General features: G+C 46.2%; 1 protein-coding gene across 1 annotated transcript; it reads left to right on the plus strand.

Annotated features, from left to right (window-relative positions):
* The first annotated feature begins 4,010 nt into the window (after positions 1 to 4,010).
* C7H3orf62 (chromosome 7 C3orf62 homolog) lies at positions 4,011 to 11,513 on the plus strand. Its single transcript, XM_074959877.1, has 3 exons — positions 4,011 to 4,435; positions 6,229 to 6,320; positions 11,260 to 11,513. The coding sequence occupies exons 1-3, from the start codon at positions 4,011 to 4,013 to the stop codon at positions 11,511 to 11,513; spliced, it is 771 nt and encodes a 256-aa protein (XP_074815978.1).
* The last annotated feature ends 9,374 nt before the right edge of the window (positions 11,514 to 20,887 follow it).

The raw sequence follows: 20,887 nt of genomic DNA on the forward strand, positions 1-20,887 counted from the left end.
GTGATCGAAGGGAGGGTGGTTAGCTTACAGGGAAGTAGAGTGAACCAAGGGACGGGGGGTTTCATCAAGGAGAAACAAAGAGAACTTTCACACCGTAGTCTGGCCAGTCATGAAACTGGTTTTCAAAGCCTCTCTGATGCGTACCGCACCCTCCTGTGCTCTTCTAACCGCCCTGGTGTCTGGCTGCGTGTAACCAGCAGCCAGGCGATTTGCCTCAACCTCCCACCCCGCCATAAACGTCTCCCCCTTACTCTCTCAGATATTGTGGAGCACACAGCAAGCAGTAATAACAGTGGGAATATTGGTTTCGCTGAGGTCTAAGCGAGTCAGTAAACTGCGCCAGCGCGCCTTTAAACGTCCAAATGCACATTCTACCACCATTCTGCACTTGCTCAGCCTGTAGTTGAACAGCTCCTGACTACTGTCCAGGCTGCCTGTGTACGGCTTCATGAGCCATGGCATTAAGGGGTAGGCTGGGTTCCCAAGGATACATATAGGCATTTCAACATCACCAACAGTTATTTTCTGGTCTGGGAATAAAGTCCCTTCTTGAAGCTTTTGAAACAGACCTGAGTTCCTGAAGATGCGAGCGTCATGTACCTTTCTCAGCCATCCCACGTTGATGTTGGTGAAACGTCCCTTGTGATCCACCAGAGCTTGCAGCACTATTGAAAAGTACCCCTTGCGGTTTATGTACTCGCCGGCTTGGTGCTCCGGTGCCAAGATAGGGATATGGGTTCCGTCTATGGCCCCCACCACAGTTAGGGAATCCCATTGCAGCAAAGCCATCCACTATGACCTGCACATTTCCCAGGGTCACTACCCTTGATATCAGCAGATCTTTGATTGCGTGGGCTACTTGCATCACAGCAGCCCCCACAGTAGATTTGCCCACTCCAAATTGATTCCCAACTGATCGGTAGCTGTCTGGCGTTGCAAGCTTCCACAGGGCTATCGCCACTCGCTTCTCAACTGTGAGGGCTGCTCTCATCTAGGTATTCATGCGCTTCAGGGCAGGGGAAAGCAAGTCACAAAGTTCCATGAAAGTGCCCTTACACATGCGAAAGTTTCGCAGCCACTGGGAATCGTCCCAGACCTGCAACACTATGTGGTCCCACCAGTCTGTGCTTGTTTCCCGAGCCCAAAATCGGCGTTCCACAGCATGAACCTGCCCCATTAGCACCATGATGCATGCATTGGCAGGGCCCATGCTTTCAGAGAAATCTGTGTCCATGTCCTGATCACTCACGTGACCACGCTGACGTCGCCTCCTCGCCCTGTAGCGCTTTGCCAGGTTCTGGTGCTGCATATACTGCTGGATAATGCGTGTGGTGTTTAATGTGCTCCTAATTGCCAAAGTGAGCTGAGCGGACTCCATGCTTGCCTTGGTATGGCGTCCGCACAGAAAAAAGGCGCAGAATGATTGTCTGCCGTTGCTCTGACGGAGGGAGGGGTGACTGACGACACGGCTTACAGGGTTGGCTTCAGGGGGCTAAAATCCACAAAGGGGGTGGCTTTACATCAAGGAGTAGTTCAGGCAGGACTTCACGGAGGGTTCCAATAAGAAATGGTGCACCTAAGTTATTGTTCTTATTGGAACAAGGAGGTTAGCCTGGCCTCTGATACATGGCTAGATCTACCTCGCTGCACCTTCTCTGTGAGTGACTGCAGTGTGACCTAGAGGAATGAGTCCCCTAGACAGGGGAGAAGGCAAATGAGTACAAAACAAATCTGGTCTATTTCTTGTTTTGATCCACTCCATCTATCTTTTACATCTTTGGCTGGCAGCAGACGGTGCAGAAGGACTGCAAGCCATCCTCATCTCTTGCCTGCCTGGCAGAAGATGGCACAGTACGATTGCTAGCCATCCTCATCTCTTGCCTGCCCGGCAGAAGATGGCACAGTACGATTGCTAGCCATCCTCATCTCTTGCCTGCCCGGCAGAAGATGGTACAATACGATTGCTAGCCATCCTCATCTCTTGCCTGCCCGGTAGAAGATGGTACAATACGACTGCTAGCAATCCGTATTGCCTGCCTGCTCACCATTAGACGGTTCAATACGACTGACTGCAGGACTAAAGAGAATGACCTGGTCAAGTCACCAAAAATTTAGTCCCTGCGCCCATGTCTGCCCAGGCGCTCCCAGCCGACGTGGCCAGGAGCACCTCAGACATGACGATGACGGCTATCATTCATACTGCACCGTCTGCTGCCAGAAGGCAATGGGTTGCTGCTACTGTGTAGCAATGCCGTACCACGTCTGCCAGCACCCAGGAGACATACGGTGACGGTTACCTGAGCGGGCTCCATGCTTGCGGTGGTATGGCGTCCACACAGGTAACTCAGGAAAAAAGGCGCGAAACGATTGTCTGCCCTTGCCTTCACGGAGGGAGGGAGGGAACGGGGGCCGGACAATATGTACCCAGAACCACCCGCGACAATGTTTTAGCCCAATCAGAGTGCTCCATTGTGACTGCTCTGGACAGCACTCTCAACTCAGATGCACGATTGTTTGCCGTTGCTCTGACGCAGGGAGGGGCGACTGAGGACACGGCTTACAGGGTTGACTTCACGGAGGGTTCCAATAAGAAATGGTGCACCTAAGTTATTGTTCTTATTGGAACAAGGAGGTTAGCCTGGCCTCTGATTGATACATGGCTAGATCTACCTCGCTGCACCTTCTCTGTGAGTGACTGCAGTGTGACCTAGAGGAATGAGTCCCCTAGACAGGGGAGAAGGCAAATGAGTACAAAACAAATCTGGTCTATTTCTTGGTTTGATCCACTCCATCTATCTTTTACATCTTTGGCTGGCAGCAGACGGTGCAGAAGGACTGCATGCCATCCATATCTCATGGCTGCTCGGCAGAAGACGGTGCAATAGGACTGCTAGCAATCCATATTGCCTGCCTGCTCACCATAAGACGGTTCAATAGGACTGACTGCCGGACTAAAGAGAATGACCTGGTCAAGTCACTAAAAATTTAGTCCCTGCGCCCATGTCTGCCCAGGCGCTCCTGATCGACCTCACACAGGCGACCAGGAACACCTCGGACATGACGAGGACGGCTACCAGTCGTACTGTACCGTCTGCTGCCAGAAGGCAATGGGTTGCTGCTACTGTGTAGCAATGCCGTACCGCATCTGCCAGCACCCAGGAGACATACGGTGACGGTTACCTGAGCGGGCTCCATGCTTGCGGTGGTATGGCGTCCGCACAGGTAACTCAGGAAAAAAGGCACGAACGATTGTCTGCCCTTGCTTTCACGGAGGGAGGGAGGGAGGGAAGGGGGGACTGACGATATGTACCCAGAACCACCCGCGACAATGTTTCAGCCCCATCAGGCATTGGGATTGGGATCTCAACCCAGAATTCCAATGGGTAGCGGAGACTGCGGGAACTGTGGGATAGCTACCCACAGTGCAACGCTCTGGAAGTCGACTCTAGCCTCGGTACTGTGGAAGCACTCCGCCGAGTTAATGCACTTAATGCACTTCTGTGGGGACACACACACTCGAATATATAAAAACGACTTCTATAAATTCGACCCTTATTCCGTAGTGTAGACATACCCAAAGAAAGCTATTAGATTGGTTTGACATGATTTGTTCTTATCACCTTATTATCTTCTAGGTGCTTGCAAACTGATTGCTTATTTGCTCCATTATCTTTCCAGGTACTGATATAATTTATTTATTATTCTTACTGCAGTTGTCTTTTACTTTCCTTATATGACAGGTTTCAGAGTAGCAGCCGTGTTAGTCTGTATTCGCAAAAAGAAAAGGAGTACTTGTGGCACCTTAGAGACTAACCAATTTATTTGAGCATAAGCTTTCGTGAGCTACAGCTCACTTCATTGGATGCATCCGATGAAGTGAGCTGTAGCCCATGAAAGCTTATGCTCAAATAAATTTGTTAGTCTCTAAGGTACCACAAGTACTCCTTTTCTTTTTCCTTATATGCTTACAATACAGTGTGTAATTAGAAACCTCATCCCTTTTAGGTGAGATGTCAGAAAAACTAAGGAGATGCAGGAAGGAACTGACTGCAGCTATAGACAGGGCATTTGAAGATCTCACAGCTCCTTTCTGTCACTCAGAAGATTGCATCAATAAACAGAATTCAGACTTGCAGACAGAGACACCTTCCTCCTTGCCCCAAATGAACAGAGGTAGTTACGGAAGAGATCCTACTTCTACCTTATCTTCCTACCTCGACCAGTCTGCAGCAGTCTCCTGTGTGCTGGAAAAAAAGAATCCTGTCTTCATACCAAACCTTATTCCAGTAAGCATTGCCCAAAATCCCTTATGCCCAAAGAGAGAACCTTTGACAAGTAAGGAAAATACTTGGCTACGTTCTTCCATTTTTGTGCCTGATAGACAACTTCCAAGAACTCTGGGGGACAGCGAGAGATGGAGGAAAGGGCACGCAAGGTACAATTTGTATTCACAGTTCTTTGTCATGAATACTGTTAAGACATGGTCAGGGTGTCCAGTTTCAAGACTTCCAAGAGGAGGGAACTTCTGAGGAGATATGTGCAAGAATGTTTCCTCCAGAAGCTCAGACAGTAGATATTATTTCTGAGAGGGGAATGGGCTCTAGTGCTTAGAGGGGCACTGAGAATCAGGACTCCAGGGTGCTATTTCCAACTCTGTCACAAGTATTCTCTGCAATTTTGGGCAACCTCTCTTGCCCACATTTATCCTTCCGCCTGTAGGTGGAGAGTGCTGTTTGGCTCCCTCCTAATGCCTTGCTACACAGGGCTGTGAAGCATATAGCCAGCCTGTGTTATGCAGGAGTTTAGGCTACGTTATCATAATGGTGTCTTCTGGCCTGAATCTGTGAATGGTTTAGTATTAATTATTATTTGCATTACAGTAGCATCTAGAGACTTCAGTCTCAGGGCTCCTTTGTACTAGGTGCTGTACAGTAAGACAGTCTCTGTTCCAAAGAGCTTGAAATGCAATATAGTAATACTCATGTCTGAGACAAATTTCAGGTGAGTCACCATGTGAAAAAACCTTCACATGCATAGGACCCTACCAAATTTATGGTCCATTCTAATCAATTTCACAGCCATTGGATTTGAAAACTAGTCACATTTTCAGATGTGAACATCTGAAATTTCACAGTGTTGTAACTGTGGGGGGCCCAACCCCAAAAAAAGGTGGTGGTGGTTGCCAAAGCTGTTGCAGAGGGATTGCACCCCTCGCTTCTGTGCTGCCTTCAGAGCTGGGCTGCAGGAGCTTCCTGCAGCTGGAGGAGGCTCCTGGAGGTGGAGGTGGGTCTGACCTCCCCCATGCTCCTGGAAGTGCTACAGCTGGGGGCTCCTACCTGCTAGTCCTAGCCAGTGGCTGATTAACGCATGGGCCCTGCCCTGGCCAATTTGGGGGGCCCCCTGGAAAAATGGGCACCCCAAGCCCTGGCAGAAGACATGGGGGCAGAAGCCCTGAGCCCCAGCAGGATGCATGGGGTGGAAACCTCATTTGGAGCTGCGGGGGCAGAAGCTCCGAGACTGGGTGTCCCAAGCCCTGGCTGGAGCCATAGGGGTAGAAGCCCTGAGCCCCAGCAGGAGCTCTGGGGAGCAGAAGCCCTGAGCCTGGGCACCCTGAGCCCTGGCAAGAGCCATGGGGGCAGAAGCCCCAACCCCGTGTGCCCTGAACCTGGGCGTCCCAAGCCCCGGCTGGTGCTCTGGGGGCAGAAACTCCAAGCCCAGGCGCCCCGAGCCGTGGCAGGAGCCAGTGCACGGAAGCCCCTAGGCTGGGCGCCCTGAGCAGCAGCAGAAGCCCCGAACCCAGCTCCAGGGCTGCTGCGGCACAGAAGTGAGAGTGGTACACCCTCACTTCTGAGCTGCCTTTGGAGGTGGGTCTGATCTCCCCACTGAGAGAGGACATGCAGGGGAAGGACATACCTGGCCACAACTAGCAGCTAGGAGCCCCTGCCTGGGATGCTCCCAGCAGCAGGGGGAGATCAGATTTCACAGGGAAGGGCTTATTTCATGGTCCATGACACGTCTTTTCACAGCCATTAAATTGGTAGGGCCCTACACATGCACATTAGAAGATGTCTCAGACTATACAACTATTGTCACCATACCTTCATTTGAATGTGTGCCCTACATTTAGTCCTTATGTTTATAAAGCTCCATTTTTGCTGTCAACCATTTGACAAACTTCTGCAGTGCAGCTTGCCCAGAGAACCAAAACCATTCCGTTATTTTGTCTAGCAAAGATGCTGAAAGATGCACGAAGTCAGAAGCAAATGTAGCTGTCCATGCTGTCCCCCGAGACATTCCACAGGCTCTTCCTGACACACCTGGTGAGTCTAGAGCTCTGCTCTTCTTCCTTGCACTCAGGGTAGGCTGGCTTTTCCAGCTCTGTGAAGTCTTTTAAAAACATCTCCTCACCCTTTTGTAGAAGGGATTGTGAGGACCTGTAAATGTAAGGGGACAGAACAGGCAATGGAGCTGTTTGCCACTAAGCCACCTGTTCAAATCCAGCCAGATCAGGCATAACTAAAGTTACTAAAAACTAGGGTGTTGATTACTCCCAGTTAACTCACGTGATTAACTCAAAGAAATCAATTGCAATTAATCACACTGTTAAACAATAGAATACTAATTGAAATTATTAAATATTTTTGGATGTTTTTCTACATTTTGAAATATATTGATTTCAATTACAATACAGAATACAATGTACAGTGCTCACTTTATATGATTTTTATTACAAATATTTGCACTGTAGAAATGAAAGAAATATTATTTTTCAATTCACCTCATACGAGTACTATAGTGCAATCTCTTTATCCTGAAAATGCAATTTACAAATTTAGAGGGTTGTTTTGGTTTTTTTTTGAGTGCAGTTATGTAACACAACCCCAATGTAAAACTTCAGAGCCTACAAGTCCACTCAGTCCTACTTCTTGTTCAGCCAATTGCTAAGACAAACAAGTTTGTTTACATTTACAGGAGATAATGCTGCCATCTTCTTATTTACAATGTCACCTGAAAGTGAGAACAGGTATTTGCATGGCATTTTTGTAGCTGGCATTCCAAGGTATTTACATGCCAGATATGCTAAACATTTGTATGCCCCTTCATGCTTCGGCCACAATTCCAGAGGACATGCTTCCATGCTGATGATGCTCATTTAAAAAATAATGCGTTCATTAAATTTGTGACTGAACTCCTTGGGGGAGAATATGTCTTCTACTGTTTTACCCACATTCTGCCATATACTTCATGTTATAGCAGTCTCAAATGATGACCCAGCACATGTTCTTCATTTTAAGAACACTTTCACTGCAGATTTGACAAAACGCAAAGAAGGCACCAATGTAAGATTTCTAAGGATAGATACAGCACTAGACCCAAGGTTTAAGAATCTGAAGTGCCCTCCAAAATCTGAGAGGGACAAGGTGTGGAGCATGCTTTCAGAAGTCTTAAAATAGCAACACTTTTTGATGCAGAAACTACAGAACCGGAACCACCAAAAAAGAAAATCAACCTTCTGCTGGTGGCATCTGACTCAGATAATGAAACTGAACATGAGTTGGTCCACAATGTTTTGGATCGTTATCGAGCAGAACCAGTCATCAGCATGGATGCATGTCCTCTGAAAGGGTGGTTGAAGCATGAAGGGACAAATGAATCTTGAGCACATCTGGCACGTAAATATCTTGCAAAGCCAGCTACAACAGTGTCATGAGAATGCTTGGTCTCACTTTCAGATGACATTGTAAACAAGAAGCAGGCAGAATTAATTCCTGTAAATGAAAACAAACTTGTTTGTCTCAGTGACTTGCTGAACAAGAAATAGGACTGAGTGGACTTGGAGGCTCTAAAGTTTTACATGTGTTAGTTTTGAATGCAGGGGGTTTTTGTACATAATTCTATATTTGTAGGTTCAACTTTCGTGATAAAGAGATAGTACTGTAGTGCAATGAGGCGAATTGAAAAATACTATTTTGTTTTTTACAGTACAAATATTTGTAATCAAAATCAGAGTGAGCACTGTACACTTTGTATTCTGTGTTGTGATTAAAATCAATATATTTTAAAATGTAGAAAACATCCAAAAATATCTAAATGGTATTCTATTCTTTAACAGCGCAATTAATTGCGATTAATTTGTTTAATCATTTGACAGCCCCACTAACAACCACTAGCTGCTTGGTGAACTAGATTAAATGTGTTTGGTGTCTCAGTCCAGTTCACTCTGGATGTATGGCCATGCACCCTAAGTGGCAGCATGATGAATATGCTCAGCAAAAAAAGCCAAGCACTGAGTCAACGTTAACGCTAAACTACCCTCTCAACCCAGAGGTGATGCCTCCAGCCGAGGGAGATAGGAAGCTGGCTCTGCGTGATATACCTGTTCTACAGTATTCTTGCCAGCAAGTTAAAGTATGGGCTGGATGAATGGACTATAAGGTGGATAGAAAGCTGGCTAGATCATCAGGCTCAATGGGTAGTGATCAATGGCTCCATGTCTAGTTGGCAGCCAGTATCAAGCAGAGTGCCCCAAGGGCCGGTCCTGGGGCCGGTTTTGTTCAATATCTTCATTAATGATCTGGAGGATGGCGTGGATTGCACCCTCAGCAAGTTTGCAGATGACACTAAACTGGGAGGAGTGGTAGATATGCTGGAGGGTAGGGATAGGATACGGAGAGACCTAGACAAATTAGAGGATTGAGCCAAAAGAAATCTGAGGTTCAACAAGGAAAAGAGCAGAGTCCCACACTTAGGACGGAAGAATCCCATGCACTACTACAGACTAGGGACAAAGTGGCTAGGCAGCAGTTCTGCAGAAAAGGACCGAGGGGTTACAGTGGACGAAAAGCTGGATATGAGTCGACAGTGTGCCCTTGTTGCCAAGAAGGCTAATGGCCTTTTGGGCTGTATACGTAGGAGCATTGCCAGCAGCTCGAGGGATGTGATCGTTCCCCTCTATTCGGAATTCGTGAGGCCTCATTGGGAGTAATGTGTCCAGTTTCCACAAGAAGGATGTGGACAAATTGGAAAGAGTCTGCCAGAGGGCAACAAAAATTATTAGGGGGCTGGAGCACATGATTTATGAGGAGAGGCTGAGGGAACTGGGATTTAGTCCGCAGAAGAGAAGAATGAGGCAGGATTTGATAGCTGCTTTCAAAGAGGATGGATCTACACTGTTCTCAGTGGTATCAGATGATAGAACAAGGAGTAATGGTCTCAAGTTGCAGTGGGGGAGGTTTAGGTTGGATATTAAGAAACTTCTTCACTAGGAGGGTGGTGAAACACTGGAATGCTTTACCTAGGGAGGTGGTGGAATCTCCTTCCTTAGAGGTTTTTAAGGTCCGGTTTGACAAAGCCCTGCCTGGGATGATTTAGTTGGGATTGGTCCTGCTTTGAGCAGGGGGTTGGACTAGATGACCTTCTTCTGAGGTCCCTTCCAACCCTGATATTCTATGATACAGAAGACTTAAATCTTCTGTATGATCAGTTCACCACCTTCAATGCTGCTGAGCTGCCCCAATAGCAAATCAGTGTGCCCCTTACCCCAGGGGGCAGACATACTAGACAGGGCAGCCCCACTGCCACGATGGAGACCCTACAGTGCTTCTGCCATGACCTCCTGCTCCCAAAAGTCTTTTTCCCCATCTTTGATGCCTTCGGCAGGACTGCTTGTACACAGCTCAGATCCACCACATCCCAACCTGCACCTCTCTCTCCTACTAGCCTTGCTAGTAGATCATCATCACAGATCTGCACTGCCTGTGGTCTGGGCATATTCCTCGGCCATGTGCACAGCATAAGAAAGGACCTTCCTTAGAGGTTTTTAAGGCCTGGCTTGACAAAGCCCTGGCTGGGATGATTTAGTTGGTGTTGGCCCTGCTTTGAGCAGGGGGTTGGACTAGACCTCCTGAGGTCCCTTCCAACCCTGCTATTCTATGATTCTTAGCAATTGATGCGTTGCAGGCTTACCCTAGCTGTGTGCAATCCCTCAATCCTGCCAAACGCAATATCAAATGACCTGAAAAAGTGGCACTGGGAGCATATTATCAAGACAAACATCCTGCCCCAGTTATTATATGCCTACAGCCCGCAAGCTTGCTATACTAAATCAGAAGAACAGCCACAGCTTACTATGAGAAAGGTGCCACTTGAAGCTATATTCACTTGCTTCTAAGGCCAGATTCAGACTTCCCAGAATGCTCGCTACTAAGGCAGGCCTTTCACTTGGTATTGTGGCAGGATACAGAGACCTCACCCTGGGTATGTATAGAATGGGAACTTAACAGACCTCTTTCACTGCCATATATTCTGGGCTTAAAAAACATGTCACTCCCCCATCCTCGCCTCTGCCATCTATACCACCAAACAAGAGATGTAGCCCAGATTTTGTTGTAGGGGAAAACCTATGACTGGGAAGGAGTGGATGAAAAGGGACATTTTCACACTTTCACAGCTCTGTGCCAATGACACCCCTATGTGCTTCTCAAACCTTGGTACTCTGCCCTGCAAAAGCCATATTTTTGCCAATATCTACAACTATGCTATGTACCGGCTCAGCTCAATGAATGAGCAACAAGCTGGCACATGAAATTCAGTATTGATAAATGCCAGGCAATGCATTTGGAGGAAAAAAATTAATTACCCATACAGCTTATACAGCTTATTTGGAGCCCTGAAAAGCTGTATCAGAAAAGGCTTCTAAGCATCACTGGACAGCTCAGTGGAGACCGCTGCTCAATGCGCATGTTGGGATTCATAAGGAATGGGATGGAGAGTGATGCAGAAAATATAATACCTTTATCTCCATCAACAGTAGAGCTTCATCCGGATAACGTGTGCAGGAGTGGTCACCCCTTATCAAAGAGACGACTGCAGAACTAGATGGGGGTTCAGAGAAGGATGACAAGAATGATCCAGGGCTTGGAGAACCCCTGTATGCTGAAAGATTAAAATGACTGGGATTGTTCACTTTAGAGAGGAGACATAAGAGGGGCAGGATAAAAATGTATAGAACACCATGGTTCTGAGTGGCCCCCACAGCAAACCAATGTGGGGAGCCCAGTACTCACAGCATACTGGGATACAAAAGGTCTCCTCAGCCACACTTCAGTCAGTAGATGATGGGAGAGGTGTTTGGTGCCCATGTAAAGATCCCTGAGTGGTTATAATGTATCTATAGATATTTACAGACTCTCTTACTCTGCTTCAAATACAGATTACACTTACGGACTGGTTTTCATGGCATTTTCCTTTATTTTGTAGGGAACCCAAACAGTTTGGGTATAGAGGAGTTATCAGGACAGCTGGCCCTAGTGAATGAGTTAAGCAGAGTTCACAGGCACTCAGGTGAGCCCCCCCTTAGAGACAATGTTTTAGCCATCTTTATGGATGCGAGCAGCAGTTCTGAGACAAGGCACCAAAGACCAAACATTGAGGATGAAGAGATTATCCAGACAGTTCTGGATTTGGAAGAGGATTACAGCACGGCCATCTCTGCTCTGCACCAGCTGAACTAGGGAAACTGGATCAAAGGTTTACATAGAAACAACAGTTCTCAAACATAGAGCCTTTCTGGGGAAAAAATGGCAGATTCCATGTAGTATAAAGGTTCAATTAAAATAATAGTAATTTATAAACTCAATTTATTCTCAAACTCTCCCTTCTTTATGCTAGTATTTTGTACTATTCATGTTTTCTTCTGAGTGCTGGTTTTTTTTTTTCTCGTAAGAAGGGATGTTTCATTATCTGTGACTGACTTTCTCCACCAATATTGCATCTGCAGATTCAAGTGTCCTGGGGTACAGAACCATTGTGAACAAAAGAAAATGTTAAGGGGCTGGCGCACTAGACATGTAGACATTATTGTGGAGCCAAAGATATACAAGTTCTTTTATACTTCACCGATCCACTGTTCCTCTCAAATACAATGGAAACACACCAGTCCTAGACAAAAGCTACATTATTCGAGAATCAGTTGAGAATATACACAGTTTGTGCTAAGACACACAATGAGTTACACCTAGCAAGGGACATAAAAGGCAGTAAGAAGTGGTTCTAGAAATATGTTAGACCTACACGTTCTTTCCCCTTTCTCTTCTATTAACTAAGGGGAAAGGAGAGCAAATAACGGATGACACACAGAAGGTTGAAATGTTTAATGCTTTTTTGGCTTCAATCTTCACTGTGACCAGATGCTTAAAACAATTAATATTAACAAGGGGCAAGGAACTCATACCAGAATAGGGAAAGAACAGGTTAAAGAATATTTATATGTATTCAAGTTAGTAGGCCCTGATGAAATTCATCCTATGGGCCTTACGGAACTAGCTGAAGCAAACTCTGAACCATTGGTGATGATCTTTGAGAACTTATGGAGGACAGCTGAGATCCTAGAGGAGAGGGGAAGGGCAAACATAGTACCTATCTTTAAAAAGGACTGGCTGGCCAGTGGGTGGGCGGGGTGGTGAAGAGGCCAGTGGCTGGGGGCCAGGTGAGCTGGCAGCAGGGGACGGGGGCTGAGGAGGTGAGCGGGCGATGGGGGTGAGTAGGCGAGCCGTGGGGGGGTGGGGAGATGATGAGCCAAGTGGGTGGGCGGGCAGTGGTGGTAATAGCGGATTTACCACAGCACCACTGGCGCCGGGTCCAAAGGTCCATAGGGGCCCTAGCCCAGCCTGCTCTTCTCCATTCACCTGCCCCCTCCTGTGGGGGCAGAAGCTTGATGCTGCCGGCAGCTGGGGCTCCTGCTGCAGCAGGTCTCTGCTGGCAGCCAAGCTCCTCCCTGGCCTCTTCCCCCAGCGTGCTACGTTCCCTCCCCTCCCCCTCTTCCTGCCGCCGCTTGCTGGCAGGAGGGAGGGGGAAGAGCGGAGCCTCAGCACACTCGTTGCTCTGGGGAGGAGGAGGAGGAGAAGAGGAGGGAGCATGGCCTTGGGGAAGGGGCTGGAATCGGGGCATACCCCCTCCAGCCCCTGCCGTGAGCACCCCCACAACCCCAGCCCACACCCCCAGCCCTCTGCCCACCCTGACCCCTGCACCCCACTCACACACCCCAGCCCACTCTCCACCCCCCTCACACCTCCCCAGCCCCCTGCCCTGACTCCTGAACCCCCCTCACACACACCCAACCTCTGCCCTGATCCCTTCCCCAGCGCCTCCCCCACAACCTTCCTTTTCAGCCCACAGCTGTTTCAGCGGGGCGACGCTGGGAAAGGAGGGTTTGTTTCCACGGGGCAGGCAGCGCTTGCGGGGGGGGGGGGGTTGTTTCCGTGGGGCCGGGGGGTTTCGGCCCTCAGCTGTTTTCTTTGGAGTAATATGACCCTCGCCGCTTTACGAGTTGTGCAGGCCTGTATTAAACAATCAAACTGTAAGCACCTAGAGAATAATAGCGTTATAAGTAATAGCCAAGATCAATTTGTCAAGAAGAAATCATGCCAAACCAATCTGATTTCCTTCTTTGACAGGGTAACCAGTCTCATGAATAGGGGGGTTGATGGGTTTCACCCGGCGTGTCACCTGGAACTGGGGTACCACTGAGCCCCCTGACCCATCAGCTTGGGCTCCCTTTTACACTGTACTGCTGTGACAAGCTGCAAAGCCCGCCAGCCTGCACTTTCACCAGCATATATACAGGTAGGGACACACCTAGCTGCAGTTACATGCAGACTCTCTGACCAGCCCCTGCATGGGAAGACTACAGCTAGGGCAACTACCAGCTCCTCAGGCACGCACCCCTTCTGGAGTATAAACCCAAAATTATACCATCTTGCACTTCACAGGGAACCATACAGCAAAAGCTCATAAAATTCACCCCTCCCTCAATGTGGAGAGGACTATACAGCAGCCCTGCATTATGATTCCCACACACTGGGTTAGATAAAGGGAAAACAAGTTTATTAACTACAAAAGATAGATTTTACGTGATTATAAGTGATAGCAAACAGCTCAAAGCAAATTACCTAGCAAACAAACAAACAACACAAACTAAATTTAATATACTAAACATATAGGGTAAGAAGCTGCTATTCGTATCATCTCTTTGAATATAAGTAGGCTGCATATTCTTAAGACGCAAGCTGCACTTGCTTACAGCGTGGAATCCCCAGGTGTTCCATTTACAGGCTAAAAATCCCTTTAGCCTGGGACCATCACTTCCCCCAGTTCAGTCTTTGTGCCTCAGGTGTTTCCAGGTGTGTTGTTGTAGGGAGACTGAGGTACTATCATGATGTCATTTCCACCTTTTATATCTTCTCCCCACTTGCTGGAAAGCTCTTTTGCTGTGACCTGGGTCAAACAGTTCCCACTGTGTAGTGCTATCTCTGAGAGGTTTCTATTGTACACAGTTCCTGGGGTAATCCTTGTGTGTGTGTGCATTTCCTCAATAAGCCATTAACATTGTTTGGCCTTTTTACTGTTGTACCTCAAAGGCTGCTTGTGGGTGTTTTCAACCTCAGGCCATGTTTCAGTAACACATACATAGCCAAACTTCATAATTTCACATACAATGATAGCACATACAATCAAATGAGATATTGTCTAGCAGATTAAAACTTTTAGAATGATACCTCATAAGGCATACTTTGTACAAAACATATCTTAATTACATGACAGTGGTGAATATTGCGGTGCCAGGGTGTCACAGGGGGAAACAGTAGACATGAAATATTTTGACTTTGGTAAGGCTTTCAACATAGTCCAATATGACATTCTCATGAGCAAACTAGGGAAATATGGTCTAGATGAAAGTACTATAAGGTGGGTGTATTCAGGGCCAGTGCTAGACCAAATGGCATGTCAAGCGAAGGGCATCTTCGGTGCTCCCCCTCCATTTGTTAAAAGGCTGAAAATATTCTAGGAGGTTCAAGGAAAATGTAGTTCTCAGAAAGCCTGGAAGGTTCCACAAGATTCTACAAAGGTCCAGAACATTCTAGGAGGTTAGTCAAAAATGAATCCACATAAAGAATACCTGAAATATTTTACTTCAAACATTCTATTTTCCCTTTTGTTGCTAAAAACAAAAATGGCACCCTCCAAGCCCAGCACCCAAGGCAGTTGCCTGGGTCACCCGCCCCTAAATCCAGCCCTGGGTGTATGCAGAGTAGGTGTAGCCGTGTTGGTCCCGCGATATTAGAGAGACAAGGTGGGTGAAGTAATATCTTTTATTGGACCAAAAACAGAGCTAAAGAAGAGCGCTGTGTGGCTCAAAAACTTCTCTTTCTCTCTCTCTCTCACCAACAGAAGTTAGTCCAGTAAAAGATATTACCTCACCCACCTTGTCTGTCTATAGTGGGTGCACAGCTGGTTGAAAAAAACATACGTAAGTGAGTAGTTATCAATGGTTCACTGTTAAACTGGAAGGACGTATCTAGTGAGGTCCCCTCCCCCTGGGTGTCTGTCATGGATCCAGTAACAGTCAATATTTTAAGTAATGACTTGGATGCTGGAATAAAATGTACACTTATAACATTTGTGCATGACAGCAAGATGGGAAGGGTTGCAAGCACTGTGGAGGACAGGATTAGAATTCAAAATGATCTTGATAAATTGATAATTGGTCTGAAATAGATGAAATTCAACAAAGGCAAGTGCAAAGGTATAAGAGTTAGGAAGGAAAAATCAAATGCACAAATACATAATGGGGAATACGCGGTTAGGCAGCAGAACTGCAGAAAAGGATCTGTGGGTTACAGTGGATCACAAATTGAACAGGACTTAGCAATATGCTATTGTTCTGAAAAAGGCAAGTATCATTCTAGCATGTATTAATGGCTGACGGCAGGTCTCTCTCTCTATTCAGGATTGGAGAGGCCTCAGCTGGAATACTGTGTCCAGTTTTGCACAACACGCTTTAGGACAGATGTGGATAAATTGGAGAGAGTCCAGATGAGCGCAACAAAAATGATAAACTGTTCAGAAAACGTGACCAACAAGTAAAGGTTGAACAAACTGGGCATGTTTAGTCTAGGGAAAAGAGGACTAAGAGGGTGCGGGGGTGCTGATCACAGTCTTCAAGTGCTTCAAGAGCTGCTACTAAGAGGATGGTGATCAATTGTTTGCTATGTCCACTGAGGGTAGGACAAGAAGTAATGGGCTTAATTTTCATCAAAGGAGATTCAGGTTATATATTAGGGAAAAACTTTCTAACTATAAGGAAAATTACACAGTAGAACAGGTTAGCTGAGGGAAGTTGTGGGATTGAAGGTTTTTAAGAGCAAGTTAGACAAACACCAGGCAGGGATGGTCTAGGTTTACTTAGTCCTCCCTCAGTTCAAGGGGCTGGACTAGATGACCTCTTGAGGTCCCTTCCAGCCCTACATTTCTATGATTCTATCATTCATTCTGTAAAAAAGACATAAGTGTTCAATAAATATTTCTGTTCTGCATTTGGGGAAAAAGAGGATATATTCTCATGATATGGTGATGATAACAGTCTTTCCACTCCACTCGTATCTCTGGAGGATGTTAAAGAGCAGCCCCCAATGTTAGACATTTTAAATCAGCAGGTCCAGATAGCTTGCATCCAAGAAGTTTAAAAGAGTTCATTAAGTTCATGCTTAACTTTAAGCACAAGTAGTCCATCTATGATTGAAGTTAAGCATGTGCTTAAATGCTTTACTGTATATGGGCCAGAGGATTTAGCATCTTGCATGACTGAGCCTCAGCTGTGCAGGAAATTCAGAGTTTAACCTTAGCTTAAAAGAAATCTAAACATTTTTATTCTGATATACATAGATTTCAAGGTCAGAAGGGACCATTTTGGATCATCCAGTGGTGCAGAAAATTTATTGGCTCAAAGTACCACCTTCTAAAAAAAATCACTGTGAAGTATAACATGCAAATTTCTCCTTTCTGTGCACATTTTGTAAGACATTAATAGACATAACTTGAGTATTTCTGGATTCACAGTAACATTAATGCATAAGGAAGCCTGAAATGTTAACATCCGTTGAAGTGAGCTGTAGCTCACGAAAACTTATGCTCAAATAAATTGGTTAGTCTCTAAGGTGCCACAAGTACTCCTTTTCTTTTTGCAATATCCGTTTTAACCATCTCAGGTTTTTAGATAGTGAATCAAAAAGCCACAATGAAGCAGCACTTATTATTATGTCTTTCCTCGTATACAAATAAGAAAAAGGGTATTCTCCTCCCCCTCATCCCCGACTTTCCTCTGAAGCTGTATTGGGCTGTCATACTTGGGTCTAGTTTCTGTTGTTTAGTGTATGGGTATTGGGTGGTTTGTGATAGGTCAGACTAGATGACCTGGTGACCCTTCTGGCCTTAAAGTCTGTGACTCTCTGTCACAAACAAAGGCAGCTAAGAGGAGAGCTTCAGAGGATGTAGCTGTGGACTCTGTGCTTGGAGGTAGCTGGACAAGGTGAGTGGTGTGTTTGGCCCATCTGTGGGTTGTTTGTTTATTTGGTCTCTATGTATAGACTCCAAGGCTGTGCCACAGCTGAGTAAGCAAAGAAGACAGGTCTGTTTGCTAGTTCCTTGATAAGGACCGCAAGGCTCTGACCCTGGGAGTGCTGATCAGCCCAGCTGTCTGAAGTCTCTGAGTGGTTCATCGCTCCCTGGTGGAGAAGGGTGGCGCTGACCTGAGCTAAGCATGGAGACTTCATATAAAAGGTCACTTGCTTTGCAAACTCAAGAGCTGTGAACAGAGGCAGCTCACAGGGGAGTTCAGGAAAGCATTTGGAGAGGGAGTTGTGGGAGACTCTTTCCAGGTTCAGCTTTAAGTGCGATTCTGTGGTGGTCAACAATGGAACAGTGGTGGTGACCTGCGAAGGATATGCCCCATGGGTGCCTGCCTCCATGACTGGCAGCTGTGCAAGGGTGTGGCTGGGCTGTTTGCCCATAGACAGGGGAGAGTCCCCCTTCCCCTCCTGCCTAAGGTCAGTATGGGGGTTGTAGACCCCATTATAGTACCTCATATGGTCATTCATGCAACTTTAATTGTCATATTGCCTGACTTTTAATATCTAACTGTGAAACATTCAGATACAATAATATAGTATTTGTATGATTTGTTTTTATTTTAAAAAAATATTATTCTTTTGCACTTTATGGCTAGACAGCAGCAAAATGATATCTTCCTCACCTGTGAGTAGATGTTTAACTGTGCAGTGACTGAGGCTATGTGCAGGTATGCAGTGAACATGTGTACTAACAGCATGCATGCACAGCCCAGCATATCTTCACTCAGTGTTGGCAAAAAGTACAAACAAAAACAACAGCACAAAATTTCAGACCTAAGCCTAGAATCTATAGGCGAGATTCACAAAAAGGACGTAGGCTTACTATTGCTGCATGTAACTTTTAGCTACCATGCTGCCTGGTGGAATCCTCAGCCCTGAGTTAGGTGCCCAGGCTCCCTATACAATGTGTTAGGTGCCTAAGAATTGGATTCACAAAAGTCAGCAAGATGAGTGGGGAGCCACCTAAACTAGCCCAGATGAAATGCCAAAGAAGAGAAGGAGGTGGTGATCCCTTATGCCCAATAGCCCAGTGGTTAGGGCACCCACCTGGGAGGAGGGGACCTGGCTGTAAGTCCTTTCTCCAAATCAGGCTGTCTGACCGGGAGGAGGGGCATCCCTTTCTTGGTTGTCTTTTGTCCAGGTTAGGCACGCCATGAGTACGCCTACTGTAGCAGGTCCCGCAGACAAGACAGGTTGGGGAATGCCTAGTTTGTGAATCCTGCCAGGCCTTAGCTACTGAGTTGTTCAGCAATGTCAGCGCTTGGACAACTCTGGCATGTGCACTAGCAGAAATGTGGGCACCTAAGGTATTTACCTGCAGAAACTTTGCTATCTTGTGACTGTATACACCTACAGGGTTAATGACAGCTCAGCAGGCATTCTGAGGAGCTAAATCAGTGGCTCCCAAATTTTCCAGACTACTGTACCCCTTTTAGGAGTTTGATTGGTCTTAAAAGGTTAAAAACTACTTGCTGACAAAATCAGATATAAAAATACAAGTGTCACAGGACACTATTATTGAAACATTGCTGACTTTCTTATTTTGTAATTACAAAATAAGTCAAGTGGAATATAAATATTGTACTTCCATTTCAGTGTATAGTAGATTGTCTGTATGAAATTTTAGTTTGTACTGACTTTGCTTGTGATTTTTATGTAGCCTGTTGTAAAACTAGGCAAATATCTAGATGAGTTGATGCACCCTTTGGAAGACCTCTGTGTACCCCCAGGGCTATGTGTACCTCTGGTTAGGAACCACTGGGCTATATCATGTACTTTGGTACCTAAAGTGGCAGTTTACCCAAGTCCCTTTGTTAATCTAAGCCTATGGCTCTTGGCTTTGCAGCAACAGCCTGCACCATGGTGCCTCCCAGCCAAGTCCATCCATCCCTCTGTTCCCTACTTAACTTATCTGAAAATAAAATGTGACTATTTCATTCACAGATTTTAAGTGAGTCTGTTTGACAACCTGGGGCAGCTAAGTGCCCTGCTGCTTATTTCTGTTCTTCCCTGATGACCCCTTGGCTATGCATAGGTCCTAGAAAACCCAACAGATGTGTATTAGGCCCCAAACAATGCAGCTCTGAAGAATGCTTAATGCATCATCTCTCCCTTTGTACTGTAGTGTCCTTTGTAGCTCCCTGCTGGAGGCCCTGTGGTCCTGCCACAAGAAGGAGCAGTGAGGGTGGGTCCTCTAGGTCTGCATGTAAGCAGCCAATCAGAGCCCAGCAGGCTCAGATAAAAGGACGCAGGGCCCTGGCAGGTCAGTTGCTGACTGGGACCAGTGGGGTGAGGACGGGTACTTTGTGGTGGCCACAGGAGCCTGACTGCCTGCATTTACTGGACCTGGGAGACAGAAGACCTGAAAGCTTTAACTCTCAGGTAATGGGTGAAAGGAAAGGCACCAGATGGGAAGAGGCCCAGGGAAAACAGCAGCAACCAACTAAAGGAGGCAGTATAGGCTGCTGTAGATAGGCTCACTGGGAGTGGTGGGTGGGCCTGGGTTCCTCCACTGGGAAAGTGGGCTAAGCCCTGAGAAGGGGACAAGCCTGAGTGATGGGTGGGAGTTAAAGGGCTCATGGATTGGTCTGAAGACCCTGCGGAGTTTGTTAAACTCTTTGCTACCCTGGAAGAGGTTCATTCATTTTTTGACTGTTACTTGGCTGGAGGGCTGAGCCACTGAAGACCTGTCAAGCAAGGTTGACAGCTTACAGGGGGGCACCAGGTGGGGGAAGGTTACAGCACCACACCCAAATGATAGGAGGAACTCATGTGAGGTGAGTGTCCACTGTCACAAAGCGGTTTAGCACTAGCTGCAGTACCATCAAAAGAAAAGCAAGAATTATTTTACTAGTAACTTAAGTTGTAGACACCAGGTCACTGTTACACATACCTATATCACATTAAGTCTATGCAAACAGTTAAGTACAGTAAAAACACCAAGAACCATAATCCAATATTAACGTTTCCAAGGGCAGTGTGAATTTGGGGAATGTGGACTGTACTTCTTGTGCTCCCTGTTACACATCATTTTAGGTCAAAACGAGTGGAATATATATTACATACATCTGCAAACTGCACTTTATATCTTGGTTTTTCAGAGGAACAATAATTCTGACAACAGTTGCTTGTGTGGTATTCGTTCAGTGTTATTTCATGGTTTCTTTTCTTTGTATGGTTTTCTCAGAGGAAAACAAAACCTGATAAAATGGGAAAAGACTATAAACACAAGGAGAAAAAATCAAAACCTGAGGAAACTGAATGCTGAGGCTGATTCTGAAAGATGAGCGATATAGTTTTTTGGTACTTCAGTTCTGCATTTCTTCTTCTGATATGGTTATATTTTCGACTTTGTTTGACTGTTTTATCATCAAAGATCAATTGCATTTCTAGCTGTCTGAATGATTTAAAGGAGAAAATAC

The sequence above is a fragment of the Natator depressus genome, chromosome 7, assembly GCF_965152275.1.
Source record: "Natator depressus isolate rNatDep1 chromosome 7, rNatDep2.hap1, whole genome shotgun sequence".
NCBI classification, from domain to species: domain Eukaryota; kingdom Metazoa; phylum Chordata; order Testudines; family Cheloniidae; genus Natator; species Natator depressus.